This window comes from Ictidomys tridecemlineatus, chromosome 2 (genome assembly GCF_052094955.1).
Source record: "Ictidomys tridecemlineatus isolate mIctTri1 chromosome 2, mIctTri1.hap1, whole genome shotgun sequence".
Taxonomy (NCBI): Eukaryota; Metazoa; Chordata; class Mammalia; order Rodentia; family Sciuridae; genus Ictidomys; species Ictidomys tridecemlineatus.
The window spans coordinates 127459661-127482822 of record NC_135478.1 but is presented as its reverse complement, the minus strand read 5'-3'; the positions used below and the strand labels follow the sequence as shown (position 1 = coordinate 127482822).

At 32.8% G+C, this 23162-nt stretch overlaps 2 protein-coding genes across 4 annotated transcripts in view; one reads left to right on the top strand and one right to left on the bottom strand.

Moving 5' to 3' along the window:
- The first annotated feature begins 8773 nt into the window (after nucleotides 1-8773).
- The window catches only part of LOC101964337 (sperm microtubule inner protein 7), a 174086-nt gene continuing 159697 nt past the window's right edge, over nucleotides 8774-23162 (top strand). The window contains exon 1 of the mRNA XM_078039754.1: nucleotides 8774-8870. The gene's annotated coding sequence lies outside the window, so the exon portion shown is untranslated. The remainder of the gene's footprint in view (nucleotides 8871-23162) is intronic.
- Nucleotides 11852-23162, bottom strand: part of Zpbp (zona pellucida binding protein) — a 103649-nt gene continuing 92338 nt past the window's right edge. For all 3 annotated transcript variants that reach the window (XR_013435026.1, XM_005337547.4, XM_021734722.3), the window contains one exon: nucleotides 11852-13136. Coding sequence is in view for 2 of the 3 variants with exons in the window: in XM_005337547.4 (XP_005337604.1) it covers nucleotides 13042-13136 (95 nt within the window). In the remaining variant the exon portion in view is untranslated. The remainder of the gene's footprint in view (nucleotides 13137-23162) is intronic.

Here is a 23162-nt window from a genome sequence, read left to right as displayed (position 1 = left end):
GAGACTCTGTTTCAAACTAAACAGGGCTGGGGATGTGGCTCAATTTTAAGCACCCTGGGTTCAATCCTGGAATTGAACTCCTTCCCCTCCCCCCCCCCCAAAATTAAGTGCCTATTTTATAGACCCTATATAGAGTTTCTTCATTTAAAATGTATAAATTTTATTTTAATTAATACAAATTAATTATAAAAGCAATCTGGCCATGTTACATAATGATAAGTTTGTGATTTCAAAGTGTCTGTTATTTCTCAAAACAAAAACTGTCCCCAATCAAAAAGGTGACAGTGATGGTGGAGATGGCTGAAGGACAGGGAGGTTCCCTTCAAGATCAGTGGCCAGACCTGTGTAGCATCATCCACTTGGTCCTTTCTATTTTCTCTTAAAGAGTACTTTTCTATTTTAAAAAAGGCATCATTGCAGTAAGGTGCTTGACACTAAAAATATTATTCCCTGTATATCTTTTTGTGGGTTATAGATTAATTATGGCCAATTGATACCTTAAATGTATACATAAATACACATGTGTTAAAAATAACAGCCTTTAAGTGAGAATCAAAATGGGTCTTCTAAGTCAAGAACCTTGTCTTTAAAAGATACATAATGCGGGGCTGGGCTTGTGGCTCAGTGGTAAGGTTCAATCCTCAGCACCATATAAAAATAAATAAATAAAATGAAGGTATTAAAAAAGATACATAATGGGCTAATTTCATACAATAGAAAGCAAAAGTGTTATTGAAAGGAGTAACAAAGTTATATAGTAATCAACAGAGAAAGTTAATGGGATAATTAATTTTGGATATGGAAATATTGAAACTTAGAGTAATGAAGGTAATTATGAGGTGTGATAGAAACATTTAAACTATAATAAGTATGATTTATAAACCCCCCAAATTTAATACATTATGAATCCCCTTCTTAAAAATAAAAAGAAAATAATTTTGAAAATTGCTTTTTGAGTGATAAAGAATTACCGAATTTTTCCAACTGGAAGTTTTTTTTTCTATACATACATGTATTTAAACAAATGGCTAAACAAGTATCCTTTGAATTCACTGAAATTGAAAAGTAGATAGAAACAGTGGCATGTAATCAAAACAAAAGAGAAATGAAGTGATGATCACTGGCTAGGAATTCCTTTTAGGTCAGAAATTAAAGTAAGTTGGACATTAAGCAGTGAAAAGTGCATGGGAGATGAGGGAGATCATGCTCTCTGGACCTTATCATTCTGTCTATGTAAATAAGGCTACATAAATCTATATCACTATTTGCACATAGTCATAAGCATGTGTATAAAGATGTGTACATATTTGTGTATTATTTATGACTTATTAAAACATTTTAAATTCTTATTCCATAGATATAGTATTTGAAAATTCATAAGCCATTTTAAATGGCATGATTTACCAGATGTGTGATGTTGTACCATGTAGCAAATATCATAGTTTACTGTTTTTATTTTTTAGAGGTTGTAGGAAAATTTTACTTAAAGAATACACTTATTGAATTTATGAATTACAGTTTTCCATAAACTGAAAAAAATATACTTTTATAAGTTCAGTGGTGAAAGTATTCACGTTCTATACAAGTTGATCAGATAGCATCAGTATTATCTACCAAGGATAACAATAAATTGCCAATCACCATTTTTCCTGTTCAATGGAGAATATTGGGCTCGTGTTCAAGATAGCAAAGAAAATTCAGGTTAGGAGAAAAAAGGAGAGGAAGTTGATAAAAAGTGAATGCTCATAATACTTTCAGGAAACAATGGTGGGATCTCTTGGTTAGATAGATGGGTCTGGGTCTGAGTAGAGATATTAGGAGTTTAAAGGATAGACATTGCCATTCCTGGCCTTGGCATTATTCCATACCTATAAAGTCACAATCTCCATAAATAAAGGCTGGAGCATCCATTAAACATTTATGTCATAAATATTATTTGCAATCTCTGATTTAATATAAATTGGTAATGATATTGGCCTTTGGTGGTCTGGCTCTACCCCCAGTTCGAATGCCACTTATTGGTTGCTTATTTAGTACACCTTACTACCTCTCTGTAGTTCAAGATTGCTCATTAGTAAAACAGGAACAGGAGCATCAACCACTTCCTAGGAGGATTAAATGAGTGACTATTTGAAAACACAGACTAGGACAGATAATATTTATAATTACCAAGGTCTAAATAAGTTTTTACTGGAAATATGAGAAGGTTGAAATTAAAATATTTTAAAAATTCTAATCAAATAAACAAATTATAGCTCATTTTTATACTTTATTCTCATGTTTAAATTTAAGATATATGATTTATATAACATCTTAATTTTACCCCATTTATATGGTACATATGCCAGAGAAAATGTGTAACACCTTAATTTTATGTGGAGCTGAATTTATATAATCAGGCCTAATTTGTATGTGTTGTTGAATGGGTATGTATGTTGAACTAATTAACAAAATAAAATATTTATTCAATTGAATTTTTGCATTTCCAGGTAGAATCACATTGAAGAGAAGTTTTTGATCTATTTTAGCCTTTTTAAGTACTTTAAACAAGATCAATAAAATATGTCTTAAAAATACTGACAATGCTTCAAATATTTTGAATATATCTGAATATATTATATATAAATAGAATTCTTGAGACTTACTCAGATATATAACTTTTGTTTCTGTTATTTAAATGAAAGATAGATAGACAGAGCTTTACAGTGGAGTCATAGCTATAATATAATAATGATACTGTGATAATACATTTTTTTTGATAATACATTTTTAATGGCATTTCAAAAAGTAAATGTAAAGATTATTAAACTACATTTCTAGAAATATGGACTAATGGTAAATAAATTCTTAAATTTGGATTATTTTTATGGAAATTCTCTGTAGCTTGGAGAAATTCTTAAAAAATATGAAAACCAAAAAATTTTCTTTTGAGGTAAGTTAGAAGAATCCTTCTAACAAGGGCAACTGCTAAAACTGAAAAGTAATATACATTCCTTCTTCAAGCCACTCAAGGACTCAAAACTTAGGGGAGAAAACAAAAACTATCAGACCAAGAACCTGGAAAAGCCCAAATCCAAGTTCAGCCTAACATTTTGAGCATTTTTTCCTGGAATATATCTCTTACTTGGAATAAGATTCTGAAGAAATGAAGTGGACTTTTTTTTATATATTTCAAAAGTTAATGGTGACTAAATTTGGACTTGAGGTACTCCAAGGATGAGTAACCTTCTCATATTTCAGTTTGTGGCCCCCATAGGCCATTTATGAGCTACACAGGTGATCTGAGGGTGACTCAGGGTTCCTCTGAACTAAATCAGTGGATTGCCCCAGAAAATCTCAACTACTGGAACTAGGTCACAATAACCCCAATTTGTGGGTGCCTTCAGACTCCACTCTGGAAGAAGATAACAAAGTCTTTGGTCCTAAATTAATTCTAAACATTTTCAAGTACAATATCTTACATACTATCAAAATTAAAGAGGCACACAGGGCATAAAGCAACAGGGCCATAAAAGAGCAAAATTAAAGAACAATAGAACAATAGGAACAGAAACATAGGATCTCCCAATGAGGGGATAATGATACCCAGGATATAAATGAATGAGACTACAGGGGGAAAAAATGGAAATTTCAGCAGAAGACTAGAAATCTAAACTGCCATAGCAAAACTGAGAAGAACAAAGTAAGAATTGTATAAATAAAAATATCTGAAATTAAAGACTCAGTTGAATAGGTTTAACTTCAAAAATAGACACAGCTTCAGAGAGAATAATGAATTGGAAAACAAATCAAAAGAAGCACAGAGAGAAAATGATGAGAGTAAAGAATGTAGTGTAAAGTTGAAGTTCCAGAGGCAAGAAAGAGCAGGATGGAGCAGAAAAGTAATAGTTGAAAAGATAATGGCGATAATACTTTAAGTTAATGAAAGATAATAATCCAATGAAGAATTCCTAAGTGACCAACTACAGTGAAGCTAACAAAAAATGTAAATCCAAAAAGCAGCTGCAGGACACAGATTCCAGGCAAAACAATTATACTAACTAATATCAAAGGAAACCATGGATATCTGAAGCAGTTGAAAATTTCCAATATGTGGAAGGAAAAGAACTACCAACCTAGAATTCCATATACAGGACGAGTACCCTAAAGGTTATAGTATACATTTGTAACTTATCAAGATTAGTATTTACTGATGCTTTTTAAAATGTTATGAGCACATTATAGTTTTACATAATAAAACTATTATGTGGTGTTCATTTTGACATAGTCATACATGCATAGGATAAAATTCACTCCATTTCAGTTCTCAATACTTCTTTTCCCTGCTTTCCTCCTTCCTTCTGGTCCTCTTCCTTTACTACTCTTATCTACCTTCTATTTATTTATTGCTTTTAAAATTGGTGCTGTACAGATATACATAAAGGTAAATTTCACTGTGGTATATTCACATATGTACATTGTATAATTTAGTCAGTAGCTCCTCTCTTTTCCCATCCCTCCTCCCTCTCCCTCAATCCCCTACTCCACTTCTATTGTCATGGAATTCCCCCACACGGTTTTTTTTTTTTTTTGGTCTAGCTTCTGCATATGAAATAAAACCTTGGATCCTTGACTATCTAAGTCTGACTTATTTCACTTAGCATGATGTTCTCCGGTTCTATTTGTTACAGTTTAGATATAAGATTTCCCCTAAAAGCTCACATGTGGGACAATGCAAGAAGGTTCAGGGGTGAAGTGATCAGATTATAAAAGTTATAGCATAATTTGGTGGATTAATCCACTGATATGGATTAACTGGGTGGCTACTGTAAGCAGGTAATGTGGGGCTGCAAGAGATAGATCACTGGTGGTGTGCTGTGGGGTTTAAATTTTGACCCTGATGAGTGGAGCTCTCGGCTTCCTTGCATCATGTTCTGAGATGCTTTTCTATGCCACAACCTTCTGCTATGATGTTCTGCCTCTCCTAGGACCCAGAGCTATGGAGTCAGCCAACCAAGGGCTAAACCTCTGAAACTGTGAGCCAAACTAAACTTTTCCTTCTAATTTGTTTTTGTCAGATCTTCTGGTCATAGCAGGGGGAAAGCTGGTTAAAACACCATCCATATATCGACAAATGCCATAAATGCATTCTTCTTTATGGCTGAATAACCTTCCATCATGTATATATACCACATTTTCTTTATCCATTCATCTGTCAATAGAAACCTGGGCTGGTTCCATTACTTGGCTATGTATTGAATTGTGCTGCTATAAATGATGTGCTTGTGTCAGTATAGTATGCTGATTTGAGTTCTTTTCAGTAAATACTGAGGAGTGGAATAGCTGGGTCATGTGGTGTTCCATTCCTAGTTTTTTAAGGAATCTCCGTACTTCTTTCCAAAGTGTTTGTACTAATTATAATCCCGACAACAATGTAAAAGTTAACATTTCCCTCCACATCTTTGCTAGCATTTATTATTTGTATTCTTGATGATTGCCATTTAAACTGAAATGAGATGAAAACCCAATGTAGTTTTGATTTGCATTTCCCTGTGTGATAAGGAATATTAAACATTTTCTCATGTATTTGTTAACCTGTTGGGAGCCGCAAATGAATTGTGAGCTGGAAACTTTGCTAAGCGGAGGTGTGCCTGTCTGAGAACTCTCAGTGCTATTTTATCAACCTGAGATTGCTCCGTTGTCCTGTTCAAAGAGAATTCTATGATACTGTGGAATTTATTGGTTCATACTGCCCTAGGTTCAAATGCAACTCCCTGGAATGGAAAGAGATACTAGTGTGCCCAACTAGTCTTGAGGACCCAGCTGCCTGCACAATTGATAAGTCTCCAATCAAGCCAAGTTCCCCATAGCCTCTCCCTTCTTGTTTACCTTGAGAAACCCTTCCTTTACAATAAATTCCTTTGATGTGTTTCACTATAAATAAAGTATTCCAGGGCTTTTTCCCTTTGTTAAGATCAGACCCATCAAGTCTTTTCCACCCATCAAGCCACTATTACATTTCTTGTGCCCTTTGTTTTTATTTCTTTTTTTTAAGTATATATTTTTTAGTTGTTAATGGGCCTTTATTTATATGTGGTGCTGAGAATTGAACCCAGTGCCTCACACATGCTAGGTAAGTGCTCTACTACAGAGCCACAATCCCAGCCCTGTTTTTATTTCTTAATACTACTTTTTTAGCCTTTTACTTTCGGCCAGCCCACACGGGTTACTTATTTCCTCCTCGAGCAGGATGTGGTGAGATTGGCCATTTGTTTTTCTTCTGAGAAATGTTTTGTATTTTGCCCATTTATGGATTGGTTTTTTTTTATTTTTGGGGGGGTAGGGGTTTGTGTTAAGTTTTCTGAGTTCTTTATATATTTTGTATATTAATCCTGTCTGAGTAGTACCTCAAAAAGATATTCTCCCATTCTGTAGGCTCTATCTTTATGCTCATTTCCAGTGCTGTACAAACCTTTTAATTTCAAGCTCTCTCACTTAATTGATTCTGGGTTTTATTTCTTGAGCTTTAGGGTTTAAGGAAGTAAATGCTTGTGCCAATGTGTTGTAGTGTGTCTATGTTTTCATCTACCACTTGCAAATTTTCTGTTCTAATTCATAGGTCTTTGATCCATTTTGAATTAACTTTTGTGTTTTCTCATTTTTTGCAGAGGATGCAAAAGGCATAGTACAGTTTATCTCCATTTATCTTTTCCTTAATTACATGTCTTGGTTTGATGTACATTCATTCTAATTCTGAAAAATTATTACTATTATTATATTCCATGCATTTGCAAATTTTGTTGGGTTTTAGTCCTTCTTTTACTTTTCATTGGGAATCCCCCCCCTAAGGAATTCTCCTTGTGTTTCTTTTAGGGATTATCTATTGATAGTGAGGTTTTTTCAGTTTTCATTTTATTTCAACATCTTTATCTCAACTTCAGTTTTTAAAGGATAAGGATAAAAAATGATAAAAGCATAAATAAGTATTGGGTCTTGATAAGGCAAGTGTGCATACTATAATTTATGTAGTTTTTAAAATGTAACTGATGGAATGTATAGGAGAAAAAAAATCATAAAAACAATACAGAAGTCAACAACATAAGTAACAAATTTGGCTTAATGGATGTGTACATACTTCTTCATGAAAAAATTACAGAATGTATATACTTCATTAGCATATGTAAAAATATATAAACAAAAACTTTACATTGAGTCACAAAGAAAGCCTCATTATAAAGAGCTGAAAGCATATGGATTATTGATTCTGATAACAATTATATTGATATAACTCAGTACAAAAAACCCAACTAAACAAAAAGTCACCTTATGTTGCAAAGTAAGAAACAATTCCAAATGATCTGTCAAGAACAAAAAGGAAGAGAAGGCACACATAGCCAGTATCAGGTATAGAAAAGGGGCTATCACTAGAGACTTTCACAGATGTTAATAAGATACTAGAATTATATAATGTGAGACTCCTGGTTCTGTCAAGATAAAGTTACACTATTCTTCCCAGGTCCTCCCTTTGATTACTAAAATAATGCACATAGCATAAGCAGCAGCATAAGAAGATTCTGAGAGTTGTAAAGAAAGCAACTATCATCTTAGGACCCTGGAATTTGAGGAAGTACATTACAGAGTTCCCTGTTTTATTTTTGCTTCTCATAGATCCCAGTTTAGTCAAGAGACTCAGATAAAAGAAAGCTCTAAGAAGAGCCAGATAACAGGAAAAGGATGACCTAACAGCAGGCGAAGGCAAGAAGTCTTTGATACTCTAAGAGTGGGCAAATGATACATGTGTGTACATGCTTATAGCAGCGCCTGGGTTGTTCCATGTTGCAAAGATGTCATGATTTTCATAATATGAAAATGTCAATGGTAAGGCCATAAGAAACAATATTGAAAGTATCAAGCTTTTCAGGAAAAGCTCAATGGGATTATTGAAGATGAGAATTATTTGCCAGAATACATAATTGGATCATGATGAACTAGCTTGTTGTTCTGAAAATATATGCTGGAGTGTACATGCATTCATTAGGAGTCAAGAAAATTCTAGGATTCAAGACATTCAAAGATGATGTTACACTGCTTTGGGGAGGGAAATACTGCAGCAAACAGAGAACCTTAGAGCACTCAAGAATGTGAGCAAGCATATGCTTCCATTTATAATTGCCAACAAATCCTGGATGACATCAATATTGTCTGAAGAATGGTTTTTGAACCATTTTATTACATAAACAAGATAATATTGTATGTAAAACATCCCACTCATGCTCTTTCTGATCAGGGCATCTATAGCATATCTGTGATGCATATCTTAATGTAAAATTTATAATACAATCACACTGCACAAAGATGCAATAGCTGTGTTCAGAGGATATTATTTATGCTGAACATTTGCACAGGATATTGAAGAGAATGAATCTGACCAAACGCTTCAAAAGTTTTGGAAAGGTTTCAACATTCTAAATGCCATCAGAAACATTGTTGCAGCATGGGAAAAGTCATAGAGCAATGCAAGAACAACTTTCATAATAAGGTTTTGGAGGCACATGTGAACATATTCAAAGCCTTTAACAAAGATTCTGCTGTTGATGGAACAGTAGTAGTTATGCCTAAGACACCAAGAAATCTTGTTCATAGCAAAGAAGTGGAAGAGGTGTTGCAGTTTGAGAAAAATCTCACCGTTTTTTTTGTCTACTTGGCTGGTGACTAAGAAGTGTTTCTCTTCCCTCCTTTTCCTGCATGGGAGTTTTCAATTAGTTACTTTTTATTCATTTTCTATTAGGATGGTTGGAGGCAAACTGTCTAGACCACAGAGACCCTGGACCTTGAGGAAACTTCTACACATTACCCATGATTCTGACATTCAACTTGGATGAAGTAACTGAGTAAGAGTTTGAAGTTGTATTACATGGGGGACAGAATGAGCATACTACATATAGAATTTATTAATGTGAAGGTATGCATCAATGCAGGTTAGTTAAAGGGAGTGCCCCCTTTTTACTCCTTTTTCTGTATTAAAGAGATCAAAATTAATCTATTTCCTGTCTCCTTTAAGTGTCAAATGGCCTGTGACACTATTCTGTTAGAGATAATGTAAGTCTTATAATGGGTTTGTATATTCATTTTTTTATCTGAATGGAAGGCAAATGAAGTGTCTGGAGACTTAATAGCACTTGCAACCATGAGGACAGAAGTTGTGCTAGGAATGAAGGAGAAGAGCCCAAATGGCCAGAGGTCAGGACACCATAGAGCCTCTGCACCAGCTAACAAAGACCAGGGAGCCAGGGCTCTTGGTAATGTGAAGCTGAAATCAACTTCACAACTCAGCAGATGTGTAAATGAGGGAAAATCATTTAATAATTATGACTCATATTTCATATATGAAATGAGAACATTAAAAATCAGTTTGGCAAACTATGAAAATCTATGTGAAGAGTTTACCACAAAATAATAAGTACTCAATAAATATTATCATTAGTAACAGCAGAATTATTATATAAGAAAACTTTGAACTTCGCTAGTACTAAAAATATGAAAATATGGGAAACTTTTCCATCTATCAAACAATAATCTTTAAAATGACATCCGAGAGGGAACAGTGAAATATGAGCTCTTACATATCACTGGTGATACTATAAATTAGAATAATTATTTAGTAAATGATGTCTCAAATTATCCAAAGGATTAGAAATATCTAAGTCTAGCAATTCTACTTTTGGGTATTCATCATGAAGATGATTTTTAAAATGCCATAGGATTTTCATAAAGATGTCAATCAGAATACTACATATAACAGAGAAACTTTGTAAGCAACATAATATTCTAGATGTTAGCAACTGTCTGATATATAGAAATACTTAACCATGTTATTCTATTTTTGCTAAAGAAATAAAATTCTAAATTCATTGAAATTACATAAATGAAATGAATAAAATTCTATGGAAAGACATATATCATAATATTAAGGAAATTCTGGCTCCCTAATGGTACATATAAGATAAATAAAAAGTTCACACAAAAGGAGGAAATTCTTTGGGCACCTTGGCAATACCTCAGCTACTCAAAAGTCTGAGTGTAGGCTTCCTACTCAAGTGCATTCACCTCAAGGCTGCAACCAAGCAATGGTCAGGGGAACCATGTGCTAACTGGCTTAAAAGAAAACTGCCTAGAGTAAGCAAAACTGGTGCTGTGTTAGGAAAAAGGGAAAGAGTGAGTTGATACTAAAGAGATAAGCAGTAATGTTTCTCTAAAATTCTACCACTTTAATTTTTCAAATTACATTTATTGCTTCCAAGATTTTGAAAGTCATTTATTTAATTGAAGAAAATTTGGAGAACTGAAAGTGTCAAAAACTCACACATGATCCTATAACAATGAGACATTCAGTGTTAACAATATGGTGCATTTAAAAAATCTGAACAAATAATAACAGTGCAGATAAACTAATAAATTATATATAATCCTAATTAATTCCTTTAATTTGGAAATATGATTTTAATGGCTCAGTAACAGTTTTTCATGTGGAAACAGCATAATTTATTCAATAATTTCTCTCTTGTAGATCACTTGTCATTTCCTTTTTATTAGTGTATAAAATATGTCAATTAATATCATTGGATGTAATATTTTACCTGATTTCTGATACACTGCCTTAGGATAGTTTTCAAAAGGTAAGATTATTGGATCTAATTTTTTAAGGATCTTTTTACATACTGCCAAATGAGCACATACTACATATTGTGAGAAAAAATCTAATAAATACAAAATGAGAATAATATTTGCCCTTCTAACTTCAGAGGTTGGTAAAAATATCAGAACATATAATTTTCAAAAACATTGTGAAAATTATGGCATTATATATGTGTAAGATATTATTATTTTTTAATGTAAAATATTTTGATGCAAGCAAAAATATTCAACAGAAGCTGATTTATGATAATTTCTCTTGGGTTATTTTATGATTTTTATCATACATATTGTCATAAATTTAAACAACCTTTCAATAGCCTGTCTGACATTATAACAGAAGGTACTTTTGTCTTAGCTATTGAAGTATTTTTACTCAAATGATTTTAAATGTCTATTAATTAATTATTATGCACTTAACTATATCCTATGAAGAAGGTTAAAACACAGGAATATCCTATAACTGAATGTGAAAGACAAATATACAACCAACTAAAATAAATGATAAATAATACAATAAAGCAAAAACATTTCACCATGGGAAACAGGAACATGAAATAATTAATGTCTCGCTTTCTTCTATGTTTTTCCTTTGCTTCAATTTCTGCCAATTGTTCTCTTTGCCTGGACTCATGCTTTCATCTTATGTTGTTCTAAATTTTGGTATTTGTGAAGGTTCATTTCCAGTCTGCCTATCTAAACTAAAAATCCTGAACTTACTCCTATCACCCTCTTTTTTTTGGTCTACTCTTACCCAGATCACCTATGTCTTCAGTATAGATTTTGACCTCTAGGACTTACTACTGCCATCCTAACTCTATCTCTGCATTACCAGGCTGACCTACTATTTATGTGATGCTATTCATGTGTTAGAAAAACATATCATAAAATATGTTAGTAAAATTTTAAATAACAGAATAAAGTTAGCCAGTGTTAAGGAGTAAAAATTAAGGAAAGAATTATATCGAATTCATCATTTTATACACTCAAATTCATCATTTTATACTAGTTATGATAACTCATTCCAGTAGTGTAAAAATGCTTAATATGTTACTTACCAGAGGAAAGAAGGCATTTGAAAAAATTCTATGAAACTATATGAAAACAATCACATCATAATGATGAAAGAGATTTTAAAAAAAAAAGCACTACCAGGGCTAACAACAAAATACAGCCACAGTTAATTTATCTTCCATTTTTATTTGTGTGAGAATTCCAGGGTTATATATGTCCATGGGATGGCTGGGCCATACACTTAATTACTGGACCATACACTTATTTTATCAAGGATAATAGTTCCCAGCATATAATTAATACTTTTTCTGTTAATGTGTTGCCCACTTGTACCTACATCCAATTTGTGTAATTTGGTAAGTACAAATATCTGTGTCCTTTTAAGAAAGGAAATATGAAGAGCAAAACAGGAATGTCCCATAGCAAAGATGATACAAATATAAATCAAACAATATTTAGGAAATTGAGAAAATGTTCATTTTGTAAGTTATTTATGTATTTTCCTGGTACCTAAAACTTTGATAAGTTTTCAAATTCAAATATAACATCCTGTGTGACAGAAGATAAATATTAGTCATGGTATCAGTAATAACTAACACATAATACTCATTTTTAATAGTGAAGTAAATAAAATTAAAGTTCTAATGAGTGATTCTTTTTCTAGAGGTATTATCAAAAAAAAAAAAAAAAGAAAGAAATATCTTAGTCTCCCTACTGAGAAAGTTCAAATGTTGATCTAGGGAAATATAATGATTTCTCCATTTCATTCTGAAATGTCAGGGTAATTAAAGAGACTTTAAAATGGAGGTTTAAGATAGCCACATTGAACTGTTTTAAAAACCCACAATGTGGTTTGGGTTAGGCCTTACACTAAAAAGACTAACAACTACAGTAATAAGATGTAGGCTTTAAAACTGGCTTTGAACTGTGGAAGGGTGAACTAGAATAGTTAAATTTCCATAAAATTAAATCAAATGATTGAAATAAGCTAAAATCAAAGTTATAAAAAAATGTGGTAACCTGAGTCCAGTGAATATATAGTAAAGAAAATGGGATACATATTTTTAAAACCCTGCAAAATCTTCTGGGCTAATCTAATACAGTATATTTAAAACTATTTTTTAAACAGTGATACAAGAGATATTCTGAAGTCATATGTAGGTTTAGCATTCATGGATAAAGATAACAGGATGTTCACACTTAAAAGTATGTGGACATACTATGATTAAAACAATGAGACCTTTTTTTGTAAAATCTGATTATTTAATTTTAGCATAATAGTGATTTATTATATATTAATATTTCAAAAATATACTTTTATGTTTAATAAACCACCAAATAATTCAAGATAATGTCCTATACACATGCTTTTGCTCCATACACCAGACTGCTGTTGCACTGAAGGCAGTGAATTCCATCACGGGGATTATAAGATCCAGGGCTGCAGATCACTGTGAATAAACAATAAATTAGTAAGTAATATGTCCCCAAAATGTCACATAAATTAACTTTGTATGTAGTATAAATTGTCAAAGATTCTCTTAAGTGTTATTTTAATTGAGGTAAAATACATATAATATAATTTAATGTCTTTAACCCCTTTTAATTGTAACTTCAGTATTGTTAAGTATACTCACATGTATAACCAATTTCCAGAATATTTTCATCCTGCAAAACTGCAACTCTATGCCTATTAAAAACTCCTGTTTCTCTTCCCTCCTGCCACTGGCAACTTAATACTCTATATTCTTCATTTAGGTAAAATGATATAATAAAAGTTTTCACTCTGATCCTGGCTCAGACAAAGACTATAATCTAGAATAATTTTTACTGGTAATACAATGTTGAGTTCAAAGGTTGAATAGATCATTCTTTCAGTTATAGCAGAAGCCACTAGATGTCAACATCACAGGTACAACCAATTGTGCTTATCAGATGGCCCATCATAAACTGTGCCTTAGATTTGTAAAGGTAGCTCCAATCTGCAAAGTGACTACAGCTTATTTTTAATAATCTTGTGATTTCAAGTCCTATTTTTACTACTTACTAATAATAAAATTTGAAAAAATGCTAATTTAAATTAATCTAATAATCCCTAATATAAGGATAATGCCATAAATATATTATCATATCGTATCTCTTCATGACAGAAAGTTAAAGAAGTGCAGAAAGAAACAGTTCAAATACCATTTGTTAATGAGATTTACTCTGGAATCCCAGGTAAAGCATTCAAGTCTCTAAATTTGACTATGCTCATTTGTAAAGTAGGTAAAATAATAGCCAAATTCATAATATTAACATAAGGATTAAAATGAGATGACTTCTATGAAAAAGCACTCAGTGTATATGCAATCAATAAATGCCTAACCAGAATGCACTCTGGGATTACCATCTCATCCACTCCAAGTACAGGCATGCATTTCACATTCTGTCATGCAGAATTCTAACTAGGTTGAGTATCTAACCTGTTTCTCCTTTTCCTATTGAAAGAGTAGTTGGACAAGGATCTCAGTCATACATATAAGGTATGGATGTTATAGGACATCAAGTAAATTCTTCCAGCGTTATCATAATATGTGTTAATGTTTGGATTATTATACTATTACTATTTAATTTCATATTGTTTTAAGTTTTAAGAAGTAGTTTTTAAAATTAGGAAATATTTTAACTATTTATTAAGAGGAAATATTTTTAATAGTATATTCCACAGACTTTTTCAAATATTAGTAGATGTTTTATTTGGAATGTAATGTTTCAGATGGAAAAAAATACGAATTCACCAATGTTAAATAGATGTGTTTTGCTTTACAAATAACAAGAAACTTTAAACTGATAATGTACATACTAAAGTCCCAATGATGTTAATACAGTATGTTTTCTCAAACGTATGTGATCATAATGCCTTTTTTCTCAAATCACACATTAATATTTCCTGAAAACACAAATTTGGTAATGCTAAGAAAATTTATTGGAAGTGTTAAATCACAGCATAAGCTGAAGAGAAATCTTCATGCTATTTTTACATACATAGTTTATACTGTTTGTCACAAAAAGAACCAATATGGGCATAATTTTGAGTTCATGGTTATGTATATATGATCTTGCAATAGCTATCAGAAATAACAAACTTTCATGATATGTCTAATACTAGATAATCCTTATCTGTAGTATTCTTTCCTAGTATTGTAATACTAAAATATTTTTCTCTGTAAAGCATATTTGAGGGAAAATGTTAAAATGGAATTTAAACATATAGAACAAGATAAGTGGACTACATTTATTAAAGAAAGAAGGATGCACTGATGACTTAGTATTGACTTATAAACAAATGACAAGAAAGTACTGGAAAAAACCTTCTCAAATTTTAGATAAGGAATTTCTTTAAAAGATACATACATGAACCTAGTAAAAGTACTTGATAATCAAATAAGGACTTAATAAAATTTTAAAGTAGTAATCAAGGAGCACATTAGGATAATAACTGCAGCTATGTAATAAACAAAAGAATATGATTCAGAATATATAAACTACCCAGATAAATCAATGAGAAAGAATAGAAAAACTACTTTAAAAATAGACACCAAAAGAGAAAAATACAATTGGTTAACTTATGAGCTTTTTACTATACCAAAAAAAGTATTAAAATAAACCAGAATCTAAACAATGCAAATAAACATCAAAATATATACTGAGAGAAGGTTCAACAAGATGCTGAAATAGGAAGCTCTGGTCCCCAGTTCTCTCATGAAAATATTAAGTAAACTACAAGGTATAGGACAAATTAACTTCATAAGAGCTCTGAAAAGAAGTCAAATATCTATAGCAATCCAGTGAACACACAGACAAAACAAAACAAAATACCTGCAAAAGAAAATAGTGGGGAAAATAGTGGGAAATTTTATGGCATTTTTACTCACTCATGCCCAACATCCTCCTCAATACAGTTCTGGGAAATTCCACTCCACATACTTGAGAGAACAGAGCAGACAGAATTGGCACTCTTAAATGCATGAGGGATGCCTGCCATTGGACTTGATGATGGCACAAGTCATATCTCAGGCCATAGGTATGGTTCTTAAAAACCATAACTACAAATCCATACATGCATGGGCAAGAAATTACGCATGAACACAATACCTAAGGCTATAAAAGAACCAAGGAAATTCTCAGAAAAATTGAGACATTTAATATCAGCCATGTATATGGAGGAATCATAAAAAAGAAACACCTATGGAAAAAGAATATAAAGATGCTCAACATCAGTAATTGTAAGAGAAAGGCAAATAAAATCTATAATGAGGTATCACCTTATATAGATTAGTATGAGGAAAAATAAATGAATGTTGGTGAGGATGTGGAAAATGTGGAAACTTTTTGCCTTGTTAGTGGGAATACAAAACTTCTATGAAAAACACAAACATAATGGAGGTTCCTCAAAAAAATTAAATATAGAATTGCCATATGATCCAGCAAACCCACCTCTGAATGTATATCCAAAAAAACTAAAAGCAAGATCTGAAAGAGATATTTACACACCCATGTTTAATGAAGCATTATTCATGGTAGTTAAGAGGGAGAAGCAATGAAGTTGTCCACTGGTAGACGGGAGGACAAACATACATAAAATGGAAAATGCATAGTAAAATTCACCCTCAAACAAGAAGGAAATCCTGTCATGTGCTACAACACAAATAAGCTTGTGCTAAGTAAAATAAATCAATCACAAAAAAAAGACACTGCATGAGTCCCCTTAAAAGATGTTATCTGAAGTAGTCAAACTTATAGAAACAGAAAGAAAAACAGTAGTTACTAGGGGATTAGGGGTGGGTAATGAGAAATTGTTGTCCAGTGGATAAAAATTTTCAGTTACAAGTTCTGTTTAAATACACCAATGATAAAACAATCCTATCCGGCAATTACAAAAATATTTATTTACAATGTATTAGTATATAATATTTTGGGATAAATTTAACCAAGTTGGCAAAATACTAACACAGATCAGTGAAATAAACTAAAAGACACAAGTAAAAGAGAATACACCACATCACCATGGGTTAGAAGACAATACCATTAAAATGTAGCTCCACCCAAAGCTATTTATGGATTCGATGCAATTCCTATCAAAATTTAAATGGCTTTTATTTTCCCCAGGTATAGAAATCTGCATCCTAAAATTCATTTGGAATCTCAAGATAAACCAAATAGCTCAAACACCTTGAGAAAGAAGGGCAGAGTTAGGATCTCATGCTTCCTAATTGTAAAACATAAAACTAGTAATCAAAACAATGTAGTGCTACCATAAAGAAAGCCATATAGACCAATGAAACAGAACTGAAGATCCAGTAATAAACTCATTGGGTCAAATGATTTCAATAATACTACTAAGATTACTCAATGAGGAGAGGGCAATTGTTTTTTCAATAAATGGTATTGAGAAAAATAGATATCCACATAAACTGAACGTGGGCTCTTAACTTATATCATATAATGGATCCAAGACACAAACTTAAGAGCTAAAACTGTAAAATATTTAGAAGAAAATATTAGGGAAAAATTTCATGACCCTGGATTTTGTAATGATTTCTCTCATTGACACAAAAAAAAACACAAGGAATGAAAATAAATGCATTGAACTTCATTAAAATTTAAAACCTTTATTCATCAAAAGACCTTATGAATATAACAAAAAGGAAAGAATATTTGCAAATGATGTATCTAGTAAGGAGTTAATATCAAAATATACTTAAAAACTCCTGCAACTCAACAATAACACAAAAACAACCCAGTTAAAAATGGATGTGGCTAAGTATGGGGTATGTGCCTTAAATCCTAGTGATTTGGGAGGCAGAAGCAGGAGGATTAAAAGTTCAAAACTCAGCAACTTAATGAGACCCTGTCTCTAAATAAAAAATAAAAGGGCTGGGATGTAACTCACTGGCTAAAAGTGTCCCTATGTTCAATCCCCAGTACCAAAAAAAAAAAAAAAAAAAAAAAGGTTAGAAGTCTTGAATAGATATTAACTCCAAAAAAAGACATTATAAAATGCCAATAATATAAGAAAAGACCCTTAACATTAGAAATACAAATCTAAACCACAATGGGACACCATTTCAAACACATTAAAGATGGCAAGTAACACAATAACAGAAAATAAGAGCTGATAAGGAATGAAGAAATTGTGAACCTTGTACTTTCTTAATGTGAATGTAAAATGGTTAAGCAGCTATGGACATAGTAATGATGGCTCCTCAAAAAATTAAGAATAGAATTACCATATGATCCAGAATTCTGATTCTGGTATTTAGCTGAAAAAACTGAAATCAGGGTTTTAAAGACATATTTGAAGACTTTATAGTCTCAATGTCTGTATCTACCATCAAATTGATATGAAAGACTTAATCCCTGATGAGTATATATTTAGAGACAGTGTCTTTAAGATAGTAAACTTAAATGAGAAGAATTGGGCCATGATCCAATAGGACTAGTGTCAAGTAAGAGACACCACAGAGATTATGTGCACTCTCTTTTTTTTTCTTTCTTTCCATCAACATGCACAAAGAAAAGGCCATGTGAGGACATAATCAGAGATGGTTATCTGCAACCAAGAATACCTTTACCAGAAACTTATCTGAACAGAACCCTGATCTTCAAAACTGTGAGAAACTTAATTTCTGTTAAGACACCCAATTCATGAAATTTTATTGTGGCAACTTATCCTAATATAGATCCAAAAGAAATGACTACAGGAACTTAAGAGATATCTGCACATCTGTGTTCTCTATAACACTAGTCACAATAGCCAAGAAGTGGATGCAACCTATTGCCCATTGCTTAAATGGAAAAATCAATCTCCCTCTTCCTCCCCATCTCTCCTTCACTCTCTCACCCCCCACAAAAACTTGCATGCGTGTACACCTAATGAAATGATTTTTGTGTGTTGACGTTGTATCCTACAACTTAATTCCTTTATTAGCTCTAACAGTTTTTTTTTGGGGGGGGAGGTGTCCAAGTGCAATTTACATTTAAATGGTTTTGCTTCTTTTTATTTTTGGCAATACTATCAAAAACAATGTACATATTAAATATAATCCATATCAAAGTTCTATCAGCTTTATTTGAAGAAATGGAAAGATGATCCTCAAATTTACATGGAATTACAAGTGGTCTTAAGCACCCGAAACTTGAAAATACAAACAAAGCTGACAAAATCGCACATGAAGATTTAAGAACTTACTAAAAATCTGCATAATAATGAACTATAATACTGGCATAAGGAAAACATAATGGAACAGAATTGAGAATCTAGAAATAACCTTATATATCTAAGACAACTGATTTCCATCAATGATGAAAAGTGCATGAAATGTGAAAATAGACATTTCTTCAGCATAATTTTGGGATGACTAGGTAGCTGTATAGTTAAGAATGTATTTGGACTCATATTTCAAGCCACTTAGCACAAGGGTTGGCCTTGTGGCTCAGTGGTAGAGTACTTGCCTAGCATTTATGAGGCACTGGGTTTGATTGTCAGCACTGCATAAAAATAAGTGAATAAAATAAAGGTTTATCAACAACTAAAATATATATAGAACAAATTAGCACAAAATACATTGATGACTTATTTGAAGAAAACAGGAAACTTTTATATATTGGATTTTGTAATAGTGTCTTAGATATGACACTAATAGAATGAGCAATAAAAGAAAAATAATATATAAGCCAAATCTCTAAATCTGTTTTAATAATAAATTTCCAGATTATTAATAATAATATAAAAGACAAATTACAGGATACATGAAAATATTTGCAAAACATATATCTGCAAAGGTCTAAGATACAGAATATCTGGAGCTTTTATTACTCAACAACGAAAAGACAAAAACTCAATTGGACAAAGGGGCAACAGCCTTACATAGGCAACCCCCAAGAAGATACACAAATAGCCACCAAGCCCAGTAAAAGATGCTCAATATAACATTGGTCATTTGGGAAATGCAAATTAACACTAAATGAGACACTACTTCATACACACTAAAATGGTTAAAAATTGGGTTGTATGTTTTGTTGTTAAAGGAAAATAATAAGTGTTACCCAAGATATCGTGTAACAAACAAGTAACCACAGATGTTACTAGTGGGACAATAAAATGTAGTAGCCACTGTGAAAAACAATTTAGCACATACTCAAAAAGTTAAAAACAGAATATGATCTAGTAATTCCATTATTGTTATTTACCCAAAAGAACAGAAAATGGGTAGTTATGCAGATACATTTTCATAAATGTTCACAGCACCAGAAACCACAATATTCAAAATTTGGAAACACTCCAAATGCTATGAATGGAGAGATTAAATCTACAGAGACAACTGGTAACTGCCAGAGTTTCAGGGTAGAGGAGAATGGGAATAACTGCTTAATAAATATAGGGTTTCTTCCTGAAGTAATTAAATTGTTTTAGAACAAGATATAGTGGTTTCCTAACACTGTGATTATATTAAATGCTACAAAATTTCACATTAAAATGTCCAATTTTATATTGTATAATTTGAACTCAGTAAAAAGAATGAATAGTTTCATTTGATGCATGGGCCAGTATAAATTTGTGTAACATGGATGTAACTGATAAACAAAAAGAGAGGACTGAAAAATGTAGAAAACAAACAAATAAATAAATAAATAAATGCCCCAATGCCCTTAATTTAATGACAGTCATCAAAGAATAAGACAAAGAAACTCAGGATACACTCAATACAAAATTGACAAAGATTTCCATTCTCAGGCACTAGAATCAAACTGTTGTAAACCCTGAATAAAGAGAAACTCTGAAAAGTATGCAGAAAAATACTCAAAATATGACAGAGTTTGGGGAGATCTATATGAATAGAAGCTCACTTTTAATCAGAAAAATATATCGTTCAACACTAAAGGTTAAAAAAAAGATGCTTTGTAATAAAAAATAGAATATTGAGGATTATAATGCTGCAACAAAAGGTAGGCTAAAGGAAGTTCCTTAGCCTGAACTTAGAATTATAAGCTACTATTACCAGAATCAATTTAGTATCTTGCTTGAAACAACCAAAAATAATAGCAACTATGCAAAACATGGAAATAATGTTTTCCAAGACACTGGATATTGAATCATAAGGGACAGTGATCCGTTAGAGATAGGAAACAAAAACTATGAGTCCTACAAGAGTAAGCCTAAAATTAATAAGCAATTGCCATTGCTTACTGCCAAAAGTTCCCAAATTATGGCACAGGACAGTAAGATAAGCCCAAAAAAGTCCCTAAATTGAAGAGAATAACCAAGCTAAGAGTTGGACAATAAAAAAAAAAAAAAAACTAGAGTTCTTAAGACTGTGTACCACAGATAAGGTAGCTGCATAAAGACAGAACTTTGGAGATGATAAGTACATCTTTCCGAAATATAAAAAACAAATCAGCACAGTGTGAGGAGGAAGCTAACCTCAGGCTAGGGAAAGAACAATCTATTTTGACAGCATTAGAAGGAATGGTGCCTAGTAATCATTCAGGCTGATTAACAGTGCGTGTTCCCAACAGCCAGAAAGGAAAACTCATAATTCAGAGGCCACTGGGAAGAGGATTTAGGAAGATAGAGGAAATAATTACCTCTAGACAGAACACTGAACTGGGATTTCCTACCAAATTATAATAGTAAGACATAAAATAATAAAAAATAATGTTTGCAGGAGCACAAAAACAGCCAGCACCAAATAACATAAAATTCAAAAAAAAAATCTATAATCTAAACAAAGATGACCAGTATGAAAAGAGACAGTCTGATGGTTTGGATTTGAGGTATCCCATAACAGACACTGTTTATGTAGGAATGTGCAGAGATGAAATAACTGGATTGTGAGAGCTATAATCTAATCAGTACATCATGTTATGCACTAAGAGGATGATTAAGCTATACTGTAAGGAGTACAGCTGGAGGTGGTATATCCCTGGAGACATACCCTAGAAGGGTTCTTTTTCCCTGTGGCTCCTTCCTGTTTTTTTTTCTCTCTGCTTCCTGACTACCAGGAGGCGAGTAGTACTACTCTGCCACCTCTTCCACCATGATATTCTGCCTCACTTTGGGTCCAGAGCAACGGACATAGCCCACCATAGGCTACACTTCTGAAACCATCAGCCAAAATAAACTTATCTTTCTCTAAGTTGTCCTTGTTAGAAATTGGCACCAAGAAGTGGGGTTTTTACCATGAGTAACTTGATGGTATGGTTCAGAAGCTTTTGGAGAAGGAAGGTTTGTGGAAGAAGCAAGGAAGAATTTGAAGATTCAGATGGGAGAAGTTTTAAGAATATTGCAAGTGGAGCTTCATTGGTGATTCTGGTGGGAATTCAGAAGACCAACAGGCAAACAGTAAAGACTTCTCATGAGGTTCCAGGGGGAATGAAAATTATATTGGGAATTGGACTAGATGTAACTTATGTTATATTCTGGAAAAAATTTTTTATTCATGTCCTGAGACTTTATGTTAGGCTGAATTTAAAGGTGATAAACTAATTAATCTGGTAGAGGAAATTTCAAGGCAGCAAAGCATTTCAGGTGGTGGAATGGATTTTCCTGGCAACTTTTAGCCAGGTTCACTGTAAGAACAGGGAACATAATTCAGAAAAAGCAGATTTTTAAAACTTGCAGTATGGCCAGAAAAGTGCATATAAAACAGGAGCCAAGAAAGGTATGCTTGTTGAAGAGATTCTAGCCACTAAAGAGATACTAAGAACTGTGTACAGACAATAGGAAAGATGTCTGAGGGCAACTCAGAAATTTGCAAGACTACATCCCTTGCTGGCTCAAAGGTTTAGAAGGGGAAATTCCCTTGCATAGGGGAGTCTAGGATATTGTTTCCTTGTGCTCAGCCACCTCCACACTCAGAGGTTACTGTAGTCATCATCCCCAGGGCTAGCAGAAGACCCTGGCGTCATCCACACGGTGCTGGTTTTGCAGGAATACAGGATGCTAGAGTAAGGGGGTCATGGAGGCTTCCCCTGAGATTACTAAGGAAGGTTTGGGAGTCAGGCAAAGTGTGATAGGGTTGTAATTCCTGTGAGCAGCCTCTGAAAGGGTGATGTGTAAAGTTGTAAAGGTAAAGATGAAGTTGAAATGGAGACTCCAGGAATTAAGAGGATCCATAAATGTTGTCTGCTAAGGAAAGCTTGTGAATGAAGTCCAAAGGGGTGGGCTATCCAACCTTGCTGGAGAGAACATCTCATGACAATGTACCCCAGGTGCCAAATGTGGCTATAGGACTTGTTAGCCCAGATGAGTTTTGATATTGTTTTGGTCCCATACCTTCTTGCTATGCCCCTATTCCTCCCTTTTGGAATGGGAATGCTTACTCTGCGTCACTATATATTAAACATATGTAACTTGCATTTGATCTTCATGAGGACTCACAGACAAGGCTTTGCCTTGACTCTCAGATGAGATTGGAACTTAGACCTTTGGA